The 17,549-nt window shown below is 48.7% G+C and overlaps 4 protein-coding genes across 5 annotated transcripts in view; 3 read left to right on the forward strand and 1 right to left on the reverse strand.

The window, feature by feature from the left end:
• The window catches only part of LOC6598168 (MAGUK p55 subfamily member 7), a 71,975-nt gene extending 69,586 nt beyond the window's left edge, over positions 1-2,389 (reverse strand). The window contains exon 1 of the mRNA XM_026990341.1: positions 2,215-2,389. The gene's annotated coding sequence lies outside the window, so the exon portion shown is untranslated. The remainder of the gene's footprint in view (positions 1-2,214) is intronic.
• A 2,345-nt stretch (positions 2,390-4,734) lies between these two features.
• On the forward strand, positions 4,735-11,608 carry LOC6598165 (mitogen-activated protein kinase kinase kinase). 2 transcript variants are annotated; one of them, XM_026990389.1, is made up of 9 exons: positions 4,735-5,117; positions 5,279-5,699; positions 5,780-6,432; positions 6,502-6,668; positions 6,752-6,927; positions 7,167-7,187; positions 7,490-7,663; positions 7,758-7,875; positions 8,475-11,608. In XM_026990389.1, exons 2-9 carry the CDS (start codon positions 5,451-5,453, stop codon positions 10,595-10,597), a joined length of 3,681 nt encoding a protein of 1,226 aa, XP_026846190.1. In that variant the 5' UTR covers positions 4,735-5,117; positions 5,279-5,450; the 3' UTR covers positions 10,598-11,608. The 2 variants fall into 2 exon arrangements, with proteins under 2 accessions (XP_026846190.1, XP_002023452.1); XM_002023416.2 differs by lacking the exon at positions 7,167-7,187.
• A 640-nt stretch (positions 11,609-12,248) lies between these two features.
• On the forward strand, positions 12,249-16,204 carry LOC6598164. Its single transcript, XM_002023415.2, has 3 exons — positions 12,249-13,180; positions 13,255-13,667; positions 13,750-16,204. Exons 1-3 carry the CDS (start codon positions 12,750-12,752, stop codon positions 14,742-14,744), a joined length of 1,839 nt encoding a protein of 612 aa, XP_002023451.1. The 5' UTR covers positions 12,249-12,749; the 3' UTR covers positions 14,745-16,204.
• Positions 14,850-17,520, forward strand: LOC6598163 (odorant receptor 7a). Its single transcript, XM_026990447.1, is given in 5 exon segments — positions 14,850-14,938; positions 16,713-16,942; positions 16,945-17,058; positions 17,061-17,401; positions 17,455-17,520. Coding segments are annotated over 5 exon segments (840 nt in total).
• The last annotated feature ends 29 nt before the right edge of the window (positions 17,521-17,549 follow it).

The raw sequence follows: 17,549 nt of genomic DNA on the forward strand, positions 1-17,549 counted from the left end.
GAACGAAAATCTGTGGCATCCACATTTTTAAAGATACGATAAAACCAAAAACGCAGAATCGTAGAGGATGACTATATGTTCTAAAATGTAAGATCTCAACCAAATCGTATAATTATTATAGCCAGAATCAAGAAAACAATTTCATTATTTCTCGCTCTGTCTCTCTCTAACACACAGGTTTCATGGTCGGTTTTGCCAATTGGAAAATATGATTTCAAGGATCTCAGAACCTATAAGAGCCAGAGCAACCAAATTTGGTATCCACACTCCTGTGATATCGGACCTTGACCGTTTCGTGTCCAAATTTCGCCACACCCCCTTCAGCCCCCGCAAAGGACGAAAATCTGGGGCATCCACAAATCTCAAAGGCTATTAAGGCTAGAGTAACCAAATTTAGTATCCGCACTTCTGTTAGATCTCACTATAAAACGTATATCTCAGAATTTCGCCCCACCCCCTTCCGCCCACACAAAAAATGGAAAATCTGTTGCATCCACAATATTGCAGATTCGAGAAAACGCAGAATCATAGAGAATGACCATATCTATCCGGTTGCTGAATCTGGATCAGATCAGATAATTTTTATAGCCAAAAGGAACAAATCAATTTTCAGTGGCTACGCAGCGCCCGACGTCACGCTCAGACTGATTTCCTGTCTCTCTCGCACGCACTCTTTGTCGTGTCGCTTAATATTAGCGCCGTCTGCCGGAGGAGAGCCATACTGACTTAGTATCGGGTATAACTGTAGAGTTGCGGTATACGCAGCAACTCACAACGTTCCCCCTCGTTGTTATTCGAGCTGTCTTCGCTGCCATTCGTTGTGTGCTTCTCTTTTTATTGCCATTCGCATTCTGTTTCTTCTTTTTCCTTGCCATTCACTTTTTTTCTCTTTGTCTGTCAACTTATTCTTTGTTTTTTCTTTCGGTTTCTTTTTCTGCTCTTCTGCGGTAGCTCTTCTTCTAGTTATTTTTCCCGGCTCTGCTTTATGTCCAGTGTTCTCTTCTTTGAAATTGAAGCTGAGCTTAAACCGCAGCTGAACAGCTGAGTCTGAGGCAGCAAAAGCGGCAGAGAAAGTGGTAACAGCAAAATGTGCTTCCAGCTGCGCAGCCACATCATACCCGCGGCAGCATAGGAGACTCTGCAGTGTCCAAAAATAGGGCTAGGTCATCTACAGCAGCAGCACCTCCCCAACAACACCGTCCCAGAAAACGGAAGCAGGGGACGGAGCTGCGAAAGGGATGCTGCAGTCGGCACGCCCATAGAAAGTGGGCGACAACAAAGCAGAGCAGAAGCAGAAGCAGAGCAGTGCCAAGGGCAGCAGCAGCAGCAGCACCAGCACCAGCGGCATCAGCATCCCCCATCTCAGGCCCCTTGGAGCACACTTTGCGGCGCAGACATAACCTCAACTTCTTGCGCGCTGCTTACCACGCTGCCAACGCTAGCGCCGGCGCTAGCAGAGCTGCTACCAGCAGCAGAAGCAGCCGAAACAGCAGCAGGACCGGCAGAGAGGCAACGGCAGCCATTTTAGAGGCCAGGCAACAGCTTTACATGGATTTATGTCTATACATATATACATATATGTACATATGTGTGTGCGTGTGTGTATGTGTATTGGTTTGCCTTCATTTATTTTGGTTGTTTTTTGTTTTTTTTTTTTTATTTGTGGCAGCAGCAACTACAAAAGGGGGGAAATAGTGTCAAGGAAACTATTGAGAGACAGTGAAATAGATTAAATAAAAGATTATAGCTTTCAAAACTGAATTGAAACATCAAAACGTATCAATGGAAACCCAATAAACCTTTAAGCCATTTCGAGCTAAACTTCAAGCAAAATCAATAGAACCCCAAGGATACCCCAAGCAACAATCTACAACAATTTGTATAAACTTCAAAAACCAAATCAATAAAATCCCAAAATAACTTTACAAAATATGACTTCAGCCAACTTCAAAACAGAGCCCAAAATGGGACCACCTTCAATAGAAAACCCTGCAAATTCTCGCACAGCAAACGAATGGATTGTGGATGGTGGCGAGAACTATTTATGATGGAATTCAGCACGAAAAATAACCAATTTTCATGGTATTCTAACACATACTAAATGAATTTACGCCGAGTATCTATGAATTAATCCGACATCTGAATGTAGTATGTAGTATTTATAATGAATGAATAGGAATGATTAAATATCGTATGGACATGGATTTTCCTTACGTTGTTCTCTCCAATTCCTTGTGATTACTTAAACAATTACTTATTTCGATATGATTTGGCTTGTTTTTTGTGCGTTTCGTTTCGTTTTAAGGGCGAAAGCTTAAGCTAAAATTTATTATTTATTTCATTGGGTTTTTTTTTCTGCGCTTCTGAGACCGTCTTGAAGGCGGGGCTGTGTTTTTACATTTTTCTGCTTTGGCTTTTTGAAAAAAAAAAAATACAAAAAAAATTGAAGGAAATATGTGAAAAAAGGGCCAACACACTCGCACAGACACGCACGGAGACGCACACTCCAACACACATAAGCATACGCACACAAACGAACACACACACGCACACACACAGTGAAACGCGCACGCGGCGAGCAGCACGGAAAAAAAATGTTGAGAAATTTTGGCAACGACCGACTCTACTAGGGCCACGGCGACGGCGACAGCGACGGCAACGGCAACGGCAACGGCGACGGCTCCGGCAAACCTAGTGAAATCTGTAAACTACCATCAGATCCGAAATTTGTATCCATATTTATTTAAAAAAACATTTTAAACTATTCCGGTCATGGACCCGGGGCATCGAAAAGCAGTTTTTGACTTCAATTTTCTGGCTTTTCCCTGTGCCGAATCTCGATATTGTTGGGTCCGTTCTGGATTCCTTACGTGCAATCTGCCCGTGCGCTGCGCACGCCGCGTCTGCCGCCGTGAAATGGGCTACGATTTGTGTTGAAATCTTGCGCGTAACTGAACCGAGCCGTTTTCCTATTCATTTCTATTCCACTTTTTCCGGAGATGCTGCGCTCGTTCGGGGTCGGATCCGGTCGTGTCGGGTCGGGTCGGGTCGGACTTTGCCTCTTTGGCGGATTCATGCGAACAGCAGCCGTTGCCGTAGCCCCGTGCAGTGCCACTGGGCTCTGTGTCGGGCTCTAGGTCCGCGTCCGGCTATGGCTATGACTCTGGCGCTGGCGCTGGCTCCGGCTCTGGGTTCAGGAAATCTGGCTGCGATGCCGATGACGATGCCGATGTCGCAGCAGCCGACAGCGATGGCAGCGGCGCGTACGATGATGCTAATGCTGATGTACAGTGGGTGTGAACGGGCAATTGTGGTGACATTTTATGTAAGTCCCAGAGGCTCATTCACAAATCAAACGGTTCAAATCATCTTTTTATGTACATAACAATATTTAAAATATATAAAATAGTTTATTTTTCGTATGGTTTGAATGGTAAAATCAAGTAAAAACTACCATTTTCCACGAAAATGGTTTTCATAAACATTCTAAAATGTTATGGTAATGATTTCAGCAAATAATATACATTTTTTTATCAGTTGGTGGACATAACTAACTAGGGAATTAATTTTGTTTGTAATATATAATTATATATGTACATTTGTACTCATGCTAAACATTTTGCTAAAAAAAATTAATATTGATCCAAAAAATCCATTAAAATGTGTTAGGTTAAATACATTTTTTGACGAAAGAAATCGCAACAGATGCTACTGTGCAAGGCCGCGGCTGGACCAGCCCGGCAGAGCAAAAGCCGTTTCGGCTCAGGCCGAACCAGGCCGAGGCAGAGCGGAGCCGATTATAGCAGAGCCGCAGCTCCAATGGGTGGGTGGGAACAAGGGTACAAGTGTGCAAGGTGGGGTCATGGGTTGTTTACCAGCCATTCTCTTATTCTCCCGCTCCTGCTCTCCTGTTCTCTCTTGCAGCTGAAGCCAATTATGGCACTAACAATGAGAACAATGAGAACACTAGCATTGCCTTACCTTACCTGAGTATACCCTGAGTGGTTAAGTGTTTGGCTACCTCGCAAAACACATGGCATGGCATGGTATGGCCCAAAAAGCCTCCCGCCCACACAGGGGCACGTGCAGGCCGAAGGGATGTCCCAGAGAGAGTACAAGCGAACAGCAGCAAGAGAGTGTGCGGCGCTGCCAGGATACACAGCGGGACGCGGCGAAGTAACATCAGAGGCCGCAGCAGATTCTGTGTTCCCCCGGCCCATCCCCTGCACGAAACATGCGCAGAGTCCGAGGAGATTTTTTTTAATTAAATAACGAATCAAAGAGGGATGCAACAGCCACAACACATATCAACCAAACAATTTTGAATAAAGTTTAGAACAATTTAAGCAAAAACCAAGAAAGCGATCGTTCGAAAAAATAAAAATAGTTATAAGAATAATATTAAAAGAACGAAAACCAAACGAGTATAAAACGCGTGCGCTTCCAAGCATTTGAATTTCTGTTGAGTGGGTGGCCAATCGATAGGTTGGCGCTGCTCATATTTGCGTCGCAGAACAGTGACGATATGTTTTATATATCGATACTGATATCAAAAAAGTATCTTTAAAAATATCGACCATTTCGACAAATATCGCGCCGCATATTATATCGGTTCTAACTGCAATAATACATCGATACTGTATCGATATTGCCATCGATACCCATCCCATCTGCACAACTCTGTTTTTTTTTATGTTTTAAAAACATATGCGGAAACAAAAATCAATACATTGCTAATGCATAGCGATTGCAATTGATTAACCCAAGTATAATTAAATCCAGCCCGTTGCAGCCGCATTACCCCAACGACGTAACAAACGTAACGAAAAGACATCGGGACAACGACATCTCGACAATGGTGTGCTGTGTGCGTGCGTGTGTGTGTGTTTTGTATCGTGTTGTCTGATTGTTTCGTGCGTGCCTCTGCCTGCGTGCAGTCGGTCGGTCGGTCGGTTGGTCAGACGGTTGGACAGACGGTCAGACGAAGAGGGTGATACGGCGAGGAACAGTGGAGCAGTGCAGAGACGGTAGCGGTGGCACCACTGCAGCAGCAACTACAACCACAAAAGCAGCCGCCTAAAAAAGGAGTGCAAGGCAATCTCTCTTTCTAGATCTGGGTGAGTGGAAAAAAGGCGCGCTGCACCCGAACCCGCAAAGACGGCAGGGCAGTGCAGTGGTGGGTGTGGTGGGTGGATGTTGCATCGCACCACACTGCTCTCCTCCTTCCAGCTAATGCTATTGTTAAGCCTCTTCTCTTCTATTTGTGTTTATCTCGCAGAATTCGCAGAATAACGCAACGCAACGCTCGACACAAAGACTGCTCGAGACGGCAGCGTGGATATCGGGGCGCGGGCCGGACGCGATCGCGATCCTATGTGGCCGAGCGTGAGCCTTTGATGCGGCCACAGCACAGTCGATAAGGAACGGCAATACCGGTAGCAGGAGCAGACATGCTCCCCATCAGCGAGGAGCAGAGCCAAAAGCAGCAGCACCACCAGCACCAGCCGAGTCCAGACAACGGTGTGGACGATGCCGATGCTCAGGTGGGTGACGGCAGCCTCTGGACAGCCCTGTACGACTACGATGCCCAGGGCGAAGATGAGCTGACGCTGCGCCGCGGCCAAATTGTGGTCGTCCTCTCCACGGACAGCGAGGTCTCCGGCGATGTGGGCTGGTGGACGGGAAAGATTGGTGACAAGGTGAGTAGCGGCACCGAGGTACCGGCAGGGTACAATCAAGACTGCGAGAGTCCACTCACTGGCTGTTACTCCACCCACAGGTCGGTGTATTTCCCCGTGATTTTGTCACGGACGAAGATCCGCTGCAGCTGAACGTGCCATCGGCCATTGGCGACATCCAACCGCACGAGATCGAGTACGAGGAGATGGACATCAAGGAGGTGATCGGCTCTGGTGGCTTCTGCAAGGTACATCGCGGCTTCTACGATGGCGAGGAGGTGGCCATCAAGATCGCCCACCAAACAGGCGACGACGATATGCAACGGATGCGCGACAATGTACTTCAGGAAGCGAAACTCTTTTGGGCCCTCAAGCACGAGAATATCGCCGCCCTGCGCGGCGTCTGCCTCAAGACAAAGCTCTGCCTTGTGATGGAGTATGCCCGCGGAGGCAGCCTCAATCGTATTCTGGCCGGCAAGATACCGCCAGACGTTCTGGTCAACTGGGCCATACAAATTGCCCGTGGCATGAACTATCTGCACAACGAGGCGCCCATGTCTATTATACACCGTGACCTCAAGTCCTCCAATGTGCTCATCTACGAGGCCATTGAGGACAACCACCTGCAGCAGAAGACGCTCAAGATCACGGACTTTGGACTCGCCCGCGAAATGTACAACACGCAAAGGATGAGCGCTGCTGGCACCTATGCCTGGATGCCGCCCGAGGTGATCAGTGTCAGCACGTACTCCAAGTGAGTGTCCATCTACGAAAAGTCTAGCCAAACTGTGCTCTATCTCTGTCTGACTGTCTCTCTCCGCAGATCCTCAGATGTTTGGAGCTATGGTGTGCTGCTATGGGAGCTAATCACTGGCGAGACCCCGTACAAAGGGTTCGATCCGTTGTCCGTGGCGTATGGCGTGGCTGTCAATACCCTGACATTGCCGATACCAAAAACCTGTCCCGAAACCTGGGGATCTCTCATGAAGAGTAAGTCTTCCCCATCCCCCCATACAGATGCATGTTTGTGATTGATTCCCCTCATATATATATATATATATGCTGTATTTCAGGCTGCTGGCAAACGGATCCGCACAAACGACCCGGATTCAAGGAAATACTCAAGCAACTGGAGAGCATTGCCCGCTCCAAGTTCACGTTGACGCCGCAGGAGTCCTTTCACTACATGCAGGAGTGCTGGAAGAAGGAGATAGCCGAGGTCCTGCACGATTTGCGCGAAAAAGAAAAGGTATTTGCCAACGAGCCAGGCAACCTTTGGAAACATCTCTACCCCGTTCCACCTCCAGATCTTTTTCTGTGCTCTCTCAATCTCTCTCTCTCTCTCTTGAGTTCTCTTCATCACCCTCCCGCCCTACCTCTTATACTCATTTTATTATCTCTGATGGCATTCTAATCATTTGGTTTATACTTTTTCTTCTAAACAAAAACATAAACCAAACGAAATTATCCCTCAAAAACTATGTAAAGCGTTTCCAAACCATCGAAGAGGTAAGAGGTTGCACTCTTTCTCCCCCTCTCTCTCTCTCTCTCTCTCTCTTTGTCAGTCTTTCCCTTGTCTTGCTTGAGTTTTCAGTTTCAGTTACAGTTATTTTACTTATTCTGTTTTTGGCTGTTTCCGATTCGTTTCCAACTTCCAATTGGTTGATCAACGCACCCACAACCCGCACCTCCAGCCAACTTATGCATGGTTTTTAATTTCGTGGTGTTTTTTTTTTCGTTTTTGTTCGTTTCTGGCATTTTCTTTGACATCCCCGCACTGAATATTATACCCCGTGTAACTCCCCGTATAGGAACTGCGCAACAAGGAGGAGCAGCTGCTTCAGGTCCAGAACGAGCAGCGCGAGAAGGCGACACTCCTCAAGATACGGGAACAGAATCTACGGGAGCGTGAGATAGAGCTGATTGGACGGGAATTGGTCATGATGCAGCCAGTACCGAAACGAAAGCCCAAAAAGGGCAAAAAGGTAACCCAAAAGCACAGCCCACAAGCCACTAGCCTTACATAACCCACTGGAGATCTAATGATAATGCTAATACCACGAATTTTGATCTTGATAGCAACACAAGCCCCTGCAGATATCATTGCCCACGGAGTTCCGGCACACCATCACGGCGGTGCGCGACAAGGCAGAGCCGCCTGGCTCACCATCCTTCTCCGGACTACGACTCGTTGCACGTGAGTACTCCAACACTCTATCAGCGTTCTAATTGGGTTCTGTCTGTATTCTGATTAGATGCGGATCTCAAGATCTCATGTTCATTGTTTCTGATGACTCAACTCTAAATCAGTCTAAAGTGCGTTTCATTACCATAAGCCCAATCAAATGTATCTGTGTTTGTAGTTGTTCAAAACGAGAGCATGTTCCACAATTGTATCGATTGAAGACGATATTAGTCAAAGACTGATTGCAAGGGCCTGCACGAGAGAGCCCCAGACCAAAGAGCGCTAAGAACAAGCCCAAGAAGGGCGGTCTCGTCTTGTGCTGTACTTAAGGTACTGAAACGCACTACACTGGGTTTTGCACTTGGAGATTAGATTAGAATTAGATGCGTAGTCGCGAGGGCGAACACTTATGACGCAGGAATGTAGGCCGTAATCATTTCTTATTCTTAATTTTGAATTTTATTCTTCTGCATGCATCTTTTGTTAAATACCGATGAATTGATTTGCTTTTTGTTTAATTTCTTTCTTTTTTTCTTTCTTTATTTTACGTTTTTTACGTTTCTTTTGGTCACAAATTACCTCTGGTTATCTCTGGTGGGCGAATGGGCCAGTCACCGATGGGCACAAGGGCAAGACGTGGGGACCCTCGACGATGCACCAGAGGGAGCGCTCGCTGCTGCCCTCGCAGCTGGGCGGCGGCCAGCCGGAGTGGCCCGCACAGAGCTCCACCCACTCGTCGTTCAGCAAGAGTGCCCCCAATCTGGACAAGAGCAAACAGCAGCAGCAGGGTCCGGGCCAGGCCATGCATCATCCTTCGTCGGCCTCGGCATCGTCGACGCCGCCGCTCCAGCAACAGCAGCAGCTGATCGGGGGAATGGGCATGACCGTGGCCGTGGCTGGTGCTGGTGTGGCGACCACGTCGTCCTTCTACGGGGGCGAGGCGGCTGGCAGGGCCACAGGTATACCATTGCCATATTTTCTAACGCGCCCCAACCACAACAACAACATCTCCACCACAACCTTCACCACCAACAACAACAACAACAACAACAGCTATAACTCCGCCAACAACAACAACAACAATAATAGTAATAATAATATTAGTAACCAGAGCAAAACTAATCCGATAATGCTGCCCACATCCTCCACCGCATTCTCACCCGCATCATCATCCATCATCATCCACTCGAACGCCTCATTGCCCCACTCCAACTCCAACTGCAGTCACAGCCACATCCAGACAATCCGCAAGAACAGCACCCAGAGCAACAGCAACCACAGTAGCCACAGCCACAGCCACAGCCAAAGCAAATCTTCAGCCAAATTCTACCATCGAGCCAGGAGCCAAGAGTACGGGCTGGACAGTGCCACAACGGCCTACCAACTCCCTACCGCGCCGCTCTTTCTACTATCGGACGATAGCTCGGAGACGGACACGGTGACACCCACCACGGGCTGTTTTCATTTCCTCAAGTCCAGCACCTCCACGGCCGTCGCCGCCAGCAGCAGTGGGGCAGCAGGCATCGGCTCGGGCGTGAGTCTGATACGTTTCGGTGGCAGCCTCGGTAACAGTCCAGCGGTGGGCCGGAAAAAGCATTCGCTGGACAGCAGCCACCCGCAGGCGGCCACTACCAGTCTGGCCCTGCCGCTAGAGGCGAGGGGAGAGAATAATACCTACGATCGGGCCTTCTACCGGCAATTGGTCAAGAAAATCAACGCCAGCAGTGAGCGGGTAAACTCCAAGTCGAGCGGAGACCTGACCATGTACAACTGCACACCGCTGACCACTACCATGGCGGATCCCCTGAGCCTGGACTACGACGATGCAGAGGAGGCCTTCGAGGGCGGGGGCGGACGCTTCCAGCGGAATCACTCCGTTTCGCAGTTCCCGCGTCATTGCTTCTTTAAGGAGCCAAACAACAGCCAGCCGCAGGAAAGCTCCAGCGACGAGGACGGGGTAGAGGACGAGAACGAAAACGAGACCGATGAGCGTGGACTGGAGCAGACGTCGATGGATACGTCGTCGGCCTCGAGCCAAGTGCGCCAGAACTCGACCACTTCGCGCAAGAGCTCGGTGACCTTTCAGAGCGTCAGCTTCGAGGAACCTACATCCACAAGCACAGGCACTGCCAAAGCCGATCCCTATGCGTCCAGTGCATCGATCAGCTTCTCCACCTCCTCCTCATCTACGGGCGGCAATGGAGATTCGAACGATGTCAGGCATGAGCAGGCCATGGCCATGGCAACCGGCAGCCAGAACGGCTATAACATGCAAGAGAACTCTATTCTCACCACACGCCGCATGCAAGACGTCCAGCCCCACCCGGATGTGATCAAGATGAAGCAAAATCTGCTGGAGCAGGAGCAGCGCCTGCACATCAAGAACCAAAAGAAGCAGCGACCCAAGCATATAACCAAATCAAAGTCCGTCGAGGCGCCCGCCGAGCCACAGAAATCTGGCCCCCAGCATCCGCACCACCATCACCATCATTCCTCCGGCTCCAACAAGATTCGCTCGTTGATAAACATCTTTTCGCGCTCGAAGAAGAAGTACAGCAAGCTGTCGGAGCATGCCATGGGCGGGGGCGTTCACATGGGTAGCACTGAATTCAGTGCCATCGATCCGTACGAGGCTGATCTGGAGGCGGCCCAGGGCGGCAGTGCCAGTCGCTACCTCAAGCGCAAGAGCAAGAAGCCCCAGACTCAGTCCTGTGAGCAGTTAGAGCGCTGCTGAACCCGAGAGACGATAGATGATATGATCTAGATGTGTTGGTGTTGGTGCTGAAGTTGGACTTCTGGATCCTGGTTAACCTCGCTGCCTGGTGCACACCCACACCCACACCCACACCCATACACGAAACACTACCCATATCCGCACACAAACGCATAAATTGCTCATTGTTTTATATTAAAACCCTAGAATAAGCCAGAACCCGACTACATATCCGATTGCATTGATCCGAAAGACGGACGACAGATAGATAGACCTACTCTAAAACAGGAGTAGCAGGAACATCCCGTTAAGGGGTGGGATTTGGGGATCCCTCCTCGATAGAGTGATGATATCAAATGGAATCGGACAATGATACGATAATTCAACTTACAACCGAAGGCCCTCGATACGGTTCCTAACGAAAGCAAAGCAATATTCATCCAGATTAGAGATGAAGACCAATCGATTCGTAATTAGTCCAGTGATCTGTGTGAGGTATTAGAGAAAAAGTTTAAGGATTGATTAAGAACAAGATTAAATCTATTAAGGATTGACCACTAGGAAGGTACGGATTCACCTTTAAAGGGTGTTTACGAGTAGCACTATGGAACGAAGGATTACGAGCAGGAAGCAACTGCAAACGAGTGGCAATTGAGAAGAAGAAAGATACAACTGTAAAGGAGTGACGATTGCACAGACGACGAAAACTGGCAAGGAGGGACTGTTGGGAGAATGATTTGCTTGGGGGACTGTTTAACCACGAATCAGTAACGTAATGGCGTGATGGAGGGGATACTAACACATCCCATAAAGATGCATGGGACGATGGCAAAATATTTCAAGCTAAACCAATATTCATAGATGTTTAACGACTTGGATTAACCTTAAGGAAACAACATACTATATATGTATACAACTATATTTATACCGATGCATACATGCCTACCTACACGACTCCGATGTAGGCGTATAAATCCCTACCATACATTACATTACATACATCTTAGTTGAACTAAGTTTTAGTCGTACGAATCCGTGTGAATCTTTTTTCTTTTTTTTCATATCTTGCTTTTACTGTATCTTTGTGGGAGTTATTTTCAAAATTCAAAGGAAGGGATTTCATTCCGCAGTGCTCCACAATTTGTAGAATCTTTTTCTTTCCGCTGTCTGTATACCCTGTACTCAAAGCGTATAGGGTATATTCGATTCTTAATATTAATATTCATAAATGAGTACCGGGAATAAGTAGTGTCGACTGGTGTGACCCTAAAATTAATTAATCTATCATAATGGAGTTTTTTAAACAAACGAAAACCTCATACATTTTAAAAGATACTCCCATAATTAAAAATTAAAAATATAAAAACAAACCCCTGCATACACAGCTACAAAGAAATGAAGCGAACGAGGATTAAAACGTTTTGTGGAGCACACAGCGAATTTAATTTAATTTCAACTTCAATTTGATTCGATTTAGTATTTTGAGCACAGTTTTATTTTTACATCGGTTCGTGTCCTTCATTTATTTATGGTTTCTTTCAAACAACAAACTAAAAAGCAAAAAACTAAAAAAAAAAACTGTGATCAAAAATGAAGAAAGAAAAAATGATGAACTTTTTTTGTATTATTTTTATGGACATTTTTTGTTAGATTGTATTTATCAATTTTTTTGTCTTCTTTTTACGTTTAAATTTCGATTTGATTTCAATGTACTTTGTATATGAATGTATTTTCCATTTGGGCAGGGCCCCAGACAGCAGGGGCCTACCCAGAGAAACACCCCCCATAAAAAGATCATAGAATTGGAAATCCAGTAATAAAACGAAGTAAATAGAAACTGGAGACAAGTTTTGATTGCTATAAGCCGTAACACTACCCGTTAGTCGTAGCCGTAGCCGTAGCCCCCACCTAATACGGACAGGGAGACACTTGAACGGACTCCGAAAGGTACATGGATGGTACTTGGTATGCGGTGGTTATTGCTATTGGTATTGCCTGCGGTGTCAACCCCTGTTCCTTGTTCCCCATTGCCCCACAACAAACAACTGTAGACTGACTGTAGATTTCCTTGACCCAATTATCGATTCGATCCTACTCAACACCGTCTCGTAAACTGCCGCTCTTCGTGTGGAATGCGATCTACGATGCCATAGGATACCAAAGCAACAACAAAATGGACAACTGGCGCCCGGGAGTCACCACGAACATGCCCATCATGTCGCCGTCGCCATATCTCCTCAGCCGCTTCACCAGCAACGTGCCACTGCCCACCCTGTACGCGGGCGATTCGGCCCGGAAGCCGAAGCTCTCGGTGATCGAGCTGCTTCTGTACAACATGGCCTCGCTACTGGCCGGCGTGGCGGCCGGCTACGATGTGCGCATGTCCAATGTGTCGCCGGTGCATCCCACGCTGCTAAGCGAGTTGCCGGCGCTGAAGGCGGCCCCCAAGGCAGCTGCAGCAGCGGCAGCCGCTGCTCTGGCGCTTTCGGCTGCGGAGAATTCCCTGACGGAGCAGGAGGAGGATCAGCAACAGCAGCTGCAGCTGCAGCTTAGGCAGGAGGAAGAGTTGCAGGAGACGCCCCGCAAGCTGGTGGGTCACGCAAGGTGAGTGTACGGGTTAGGATAACCCTCATCGAAAGCACACTAACGATCCATTCGTTTAATTGATATCCGGTCAGGTACGGCAGTCTGGAGGTGGGCGTCAGCTCATCACAGCCCACCTCACTGGCCCGTCGCATCGGTGGCAGTCAGCCGTATTACACTCCAGTGCAGCGCACGCCCCAGCACCAGATGCACCACCAGCAGCACCAGCACCAGGCGGCACCACTCGCACCTGCGGCCGCCCCCCTACAGCCGCAACCCGTACAAACCGCTGCCATAACCGCTCTCTATGCGGGCTCCCAGCCGCCGACGCCATCGCCGCGGCGAAAGCTGAGCAACAGCAGCTTTGGCAACACGGACGGTGCCTTCGAGGAATTTCGCGTGGGCGGCGGCATCGGACCACCGCCGCTCTACGCCCCGGCCGACTACCTGAGGAACGGACCGAGCTACTCAAACGATGGTGCCGGCAACTATCGCAATGGTTACTTTGGTGAGTGTCTGTCCTCTGTTGTCTGTCGAAGATTCAGGATTTTAAGATTTGGAGGCTAATTTTTCACATCTGCTCCAACCAGGTTCCAACTACTTTCCGTATCGGCCAGAGCTGAACTATAGCTACGAGCGTGACTGCAAATCGTATCCGGACTACTCCTACGACTACAATCATCGGCTGCCCGACTACTACGACTATCAGTACGAGGCGCCAGTGGTCCCAGTGCCTGTTGCCGTGCCCGTGCCCGTACCCGTGCCGGTGGCAGTGCCCGTTCAAGCGCCCACATCCTTGCCGCTGCAGGCCCAGACCCGGACGCCGCCGCCCCGTGTCCCCCAGATGGGTGTGAGTGCCGGTGGCCATCGGAGGACCCCTTCGACCGTATCCAGCAACTCAAATGTACTGCTGGAGCACGAGGAGCTGCTCTACGACTACAACAATCTCAATCTGAATGTCGACTACGAGAGGGATAGAGAGCAGGCGCCGCCGATGCCGCCACCCACGAAGCAGGAGCTTTACGCCGGCTCGCCTAAGCTGCTCAATCGGCTCATTCACAGCCCCTTGCCGATGACAAAGAGCAAGTATGCGTCGGTTGCGCGCCCCGCCAGCCTGCCCTTTGAGCAGCACGCCCTCACCCTCACCTACCAGCAGCCGATGGTGGTGCCACCGGCCACCGTCAGCAGCAGCCAGGCCAAGCTCCGCAGCTCGCTGAAGAAGTACAACAAAAGTAGCAGCAAGGGCACGGGCACACCTCTGAACGGCTCCATATCGTCGCAGCAGGGCACGCCCACGAATCCCACGCCCCCGGACTCGCTGACCAGCGACGATAGCTCCTACCTGAGCGCCAAAGAGGGGTCCATCGGATCGCAGCACAGTCGGGTACGCTTCAGTCCGGAGGCGTATCTGGATGCCAATTCCTTGCCATTGCCGCCCCATGCTCTGGTTCGCCGGATGACGGCCCCGGCCATGCAGCAGCCGCATCACCAGCAACAGCAACAGCAGCAGCAGCAGCATCATCATCATCGGAGACATCGTCAGGCTTCCAGTGCCAGCACACCCTCGCCCTCGACATCCTCCTAGCAGGCGCGACTGGCGCTGACCCTGCAGTTGGCGCGCAGTCCGGGAGCGGACATCGGAAGCGGAGGCGTAAGCGTAGGCGTAAGCAGTGTGGCAGCGGCTGGCAGCATGGGCTTATCGCTGCACCAGCAACGTGTTCCCTATCGCTGGTACTCGGGTGCTCGACGCTCCCGCTCGGCCCACTACGAGTACCGGCTGTGAGAGAGCGGGACACCAGCAGGAAAGGGACAGCAGCGGCACGAAAGCGAGTGGGATGGCAATAGCCCATTGTACGGCTTATACCTCAAGGAGTTTCGGATCATTGCCGTGATGAGACTCCAGAAGCAAACCCCTTAGGAGAGACAATTTATTGATGTGTGAAAGTTGAAATAGTCATCGAGGTTTTTCATATGCGTGTACTTATGTATTTCGATGTTTCGATGTGCCCCCGACTTGTGCGATTTGCCTTAAAAGTAGTGTTGAAGACTAGTTCCCGAACCCACATCCTACATCCTACAATCACATCCGAAGGAAACAGAATTCTATAGACAATTGTACTCGTCGCCTTTTATGCGCGTAGATAGCGAGACGGTTTCCAACTCGCAAAACAACAACACCAACAGCAACAATAATAATGTTAAATAATACTTTGTAATTCCGTGAAGAACATCCACAACATCCCAATATCAAGACACAGACACGCCAGCCAGCCGCCGTAAGCTCCATTTTTAAGTCTGACAAAATGTTTATATATAATCATACCTTATACCTTATATACATATATACCTAGACTAGAGACCGATATATATATATATATATAGCTGCGTTAATTCCCCAACCACTAGCTCTGAATTGAATACTATATTATGATGTGTATTGGTATAGTATACTCGTACTCATTCAAGATAAATACTATACGTTATATGTGTAAGCCCATGCCCTATATACAAAAAAACAGCAGTCTAGCGAAGCGCGCTATTTTCCAAATAACAAAAAGAATGTATGATATCCAGAAAAACAATATACATATACTCGTATACCCATGTTCTTCTGCTTAGAGGTGTATAGCTTATACTTTGTCCTTGCAGAGAGGAATTGTAATGTCCTGTCCGTCTGTTCTTAACTTTTTGTATCGGTTCTATCAGGAACAATCCATCTGCAAGGGTATCAGATGCTTCGGGCTCCCGAAGCTAGCCTTCCTCCCTTGTTATATATTGGAATGGTCGGTCACAAATCCACTCTACACACACACACACACACATATATATAGATATATACAAATATGATGATTATCTATAACTAATTAATAACTATAATTTAGACAAATTGTTGTTTATGCTCACAGGAGAAACGCAAACGTTAACCAAACAAGAAAAGAAATGGGGAAAAAGGAATATATGTATGTACGTGTCTGATAGTTGATAGAGAACCAAAGCAATATATCTACATATATACGCAGACATACTATACTATACTATACCATACCATACTATATACATATATATATGCTATATATATTGACGAGTACAGGAGACAGAAAAGAACCATCAGATACAAACGATAGCCAACATTTTACCTTCTAGTTTAATTGCAATCCTTCCCGTACCCCCGTACCCCATTATTTATTTATTAATCAGCCCCAGTCCGGAAAGAAGACCAGACTCGCGTTTCCAGTATATCCGTATCCGTATCCGTATTTTTTTGTGCCGTTTAATTGCCATGAATTAATGAATTAGCAAGCGGCAGCGGCTCCCCGGTGCCCGGCGCCCCGAAAATAATACTTGAATGCAATAATAAATGCTGCTTGTGACTTATGTTATGTACAAATTAGCAATTAACGTTTAAAACTTAACAAAAGGACAACAAACTCATTTAATATTTAAACCATTCGATTCGGAGACCAAAATAAGTGACAAAATAAAAACTATTTTTTATAGAAAACCAACTGTTCCTCGGCCTTCATTCTTCTTTGGTCAGCCGGGAGCATTAAAGGCTCTGCTCCTTTCTGAAGGCCCCACAAAAGTCCCTCGCTCGCTGGAAGGTCGCAACAGCAGTACCCCAAGCCGGGACAGCGTCCTGGAGTGTACGGAGTCCCGCCGGGCACTGGATAACCTATGCGCTCGGCATGCAAGCCCCCGAGGACAGTCGACCGGCCAGGAGCCCGCTCTGGCGACGGATCTGTCGCTGCCTTGCCGCGATCATGTACGTGTGGCAGCTAACGGTGTATGGGGGTGCATGGAGATCAAACAGGTGATGACCTCGCTGCAGGTGGCCATCGATGCGGTTATCCTGCCCGAAAAGATCTTGGCTCTGGTCTGGGGTCTGCCGTTGCTGCGACGGCCCTGGATGGTCGGTGCGGAGAGACGAGCGAATTCCGTCGCATCGGGGAGGCGATGCGTTTCTGCAACCGGCTGGTGTGGTTCTACCAGATCTCGTACGCCATCTACTCCTGCTCGACCTTTGTGTCCGCTTTCCTGCTGGCCGTCACCCTTCAGACGGCGCCCTGCTGCTACCAGGCCACATCCTTAATGTTCGACAACGAGCAGCTGTCCCTGGCGCTCTTCCACTGCCAATGGCCCGGCCAGAGCACCCGCTTCCGCAAGCTGCTGCTCTTCTATCTGCACCAGGCCCAGCAGCCCCTCGCCCTTGCCGCCATGAAGATATTCCCCATCAATCTGGCTGTCCTACTGCCCCACTGCCCCACGAAGCTATCATATCTCTCTCTCACCTGCAGATCGCCAAGTTCTCCTTCTCGCTGTACGCCCTCATCAAGGGCATGAATCTGGGCGAGAGCGAGTGAAGCTGGAAACGAATTATCGCACACCGATC

Source organism: Drosophila persimilis, unplaced genomic scaffold, assembly GCF_003286085.1.
Source record: "Drosophila persimilis strain 14011-0111.01,24,50 unplaced genomic scaffold, DperRS2 tig00000579-arrow-pilon, whole genome shotgun sequence".
In the NCBI taxonomy this organism is placed as follows: Eukaryota; Metazoa; Arthropoda; class Insecta; order Diptera; family Drosophilidae; genus Drosophila; species Drosophila persimilis.

Excerpts from the sequence above, each read along its gene's own strand:
- LOC6598165 (XM_026990389.1), top strand. The coding sequence starts at position 5,451 with ATGCTCCCCATCAGCGAGGAGCAGAGCCAAAAGCAGCAGCACCACCAG. Across the intron at positions 7,664-7,757 it reads AGCCCAAAAAGGGCAAAAAG|CAACACAAGCCCCTGCAGAT; the intron begins GTAACCCAAAAG and ends TGATCTTGATAG. Across the intron at positions 7,876-8,474 it reads CGGACTACGACTCGTTGCAC|TCACCGATGGGCACAAGGGC; the intron begins GTGAGTACTCCA and ends CGAATGGGCCAG.
- LOC6598164 (XM_002023415.2), top strand. The coding sequence starts at position 12,750 with ATGGACAACTGGCGCCCGGGAGTCACCACGAACATGCCCATCATGTCG. Across the intron at positions 13,181-13,254 it reads AAGCTGGTGGGTCACGCAAG|GTACGGCAGTCTGGAGGTGG; the intron begins GTGAGTGTACGG and ends ATATCCGGTCAG. Across the intron at positions 13,668-13,749 it reads CTATCGCAATGGTTACTTTG|GTTCCAACTACTTTCCGTAT; the intron begins GTGAGTGTCTGT and ends TGCTCCAACCAG.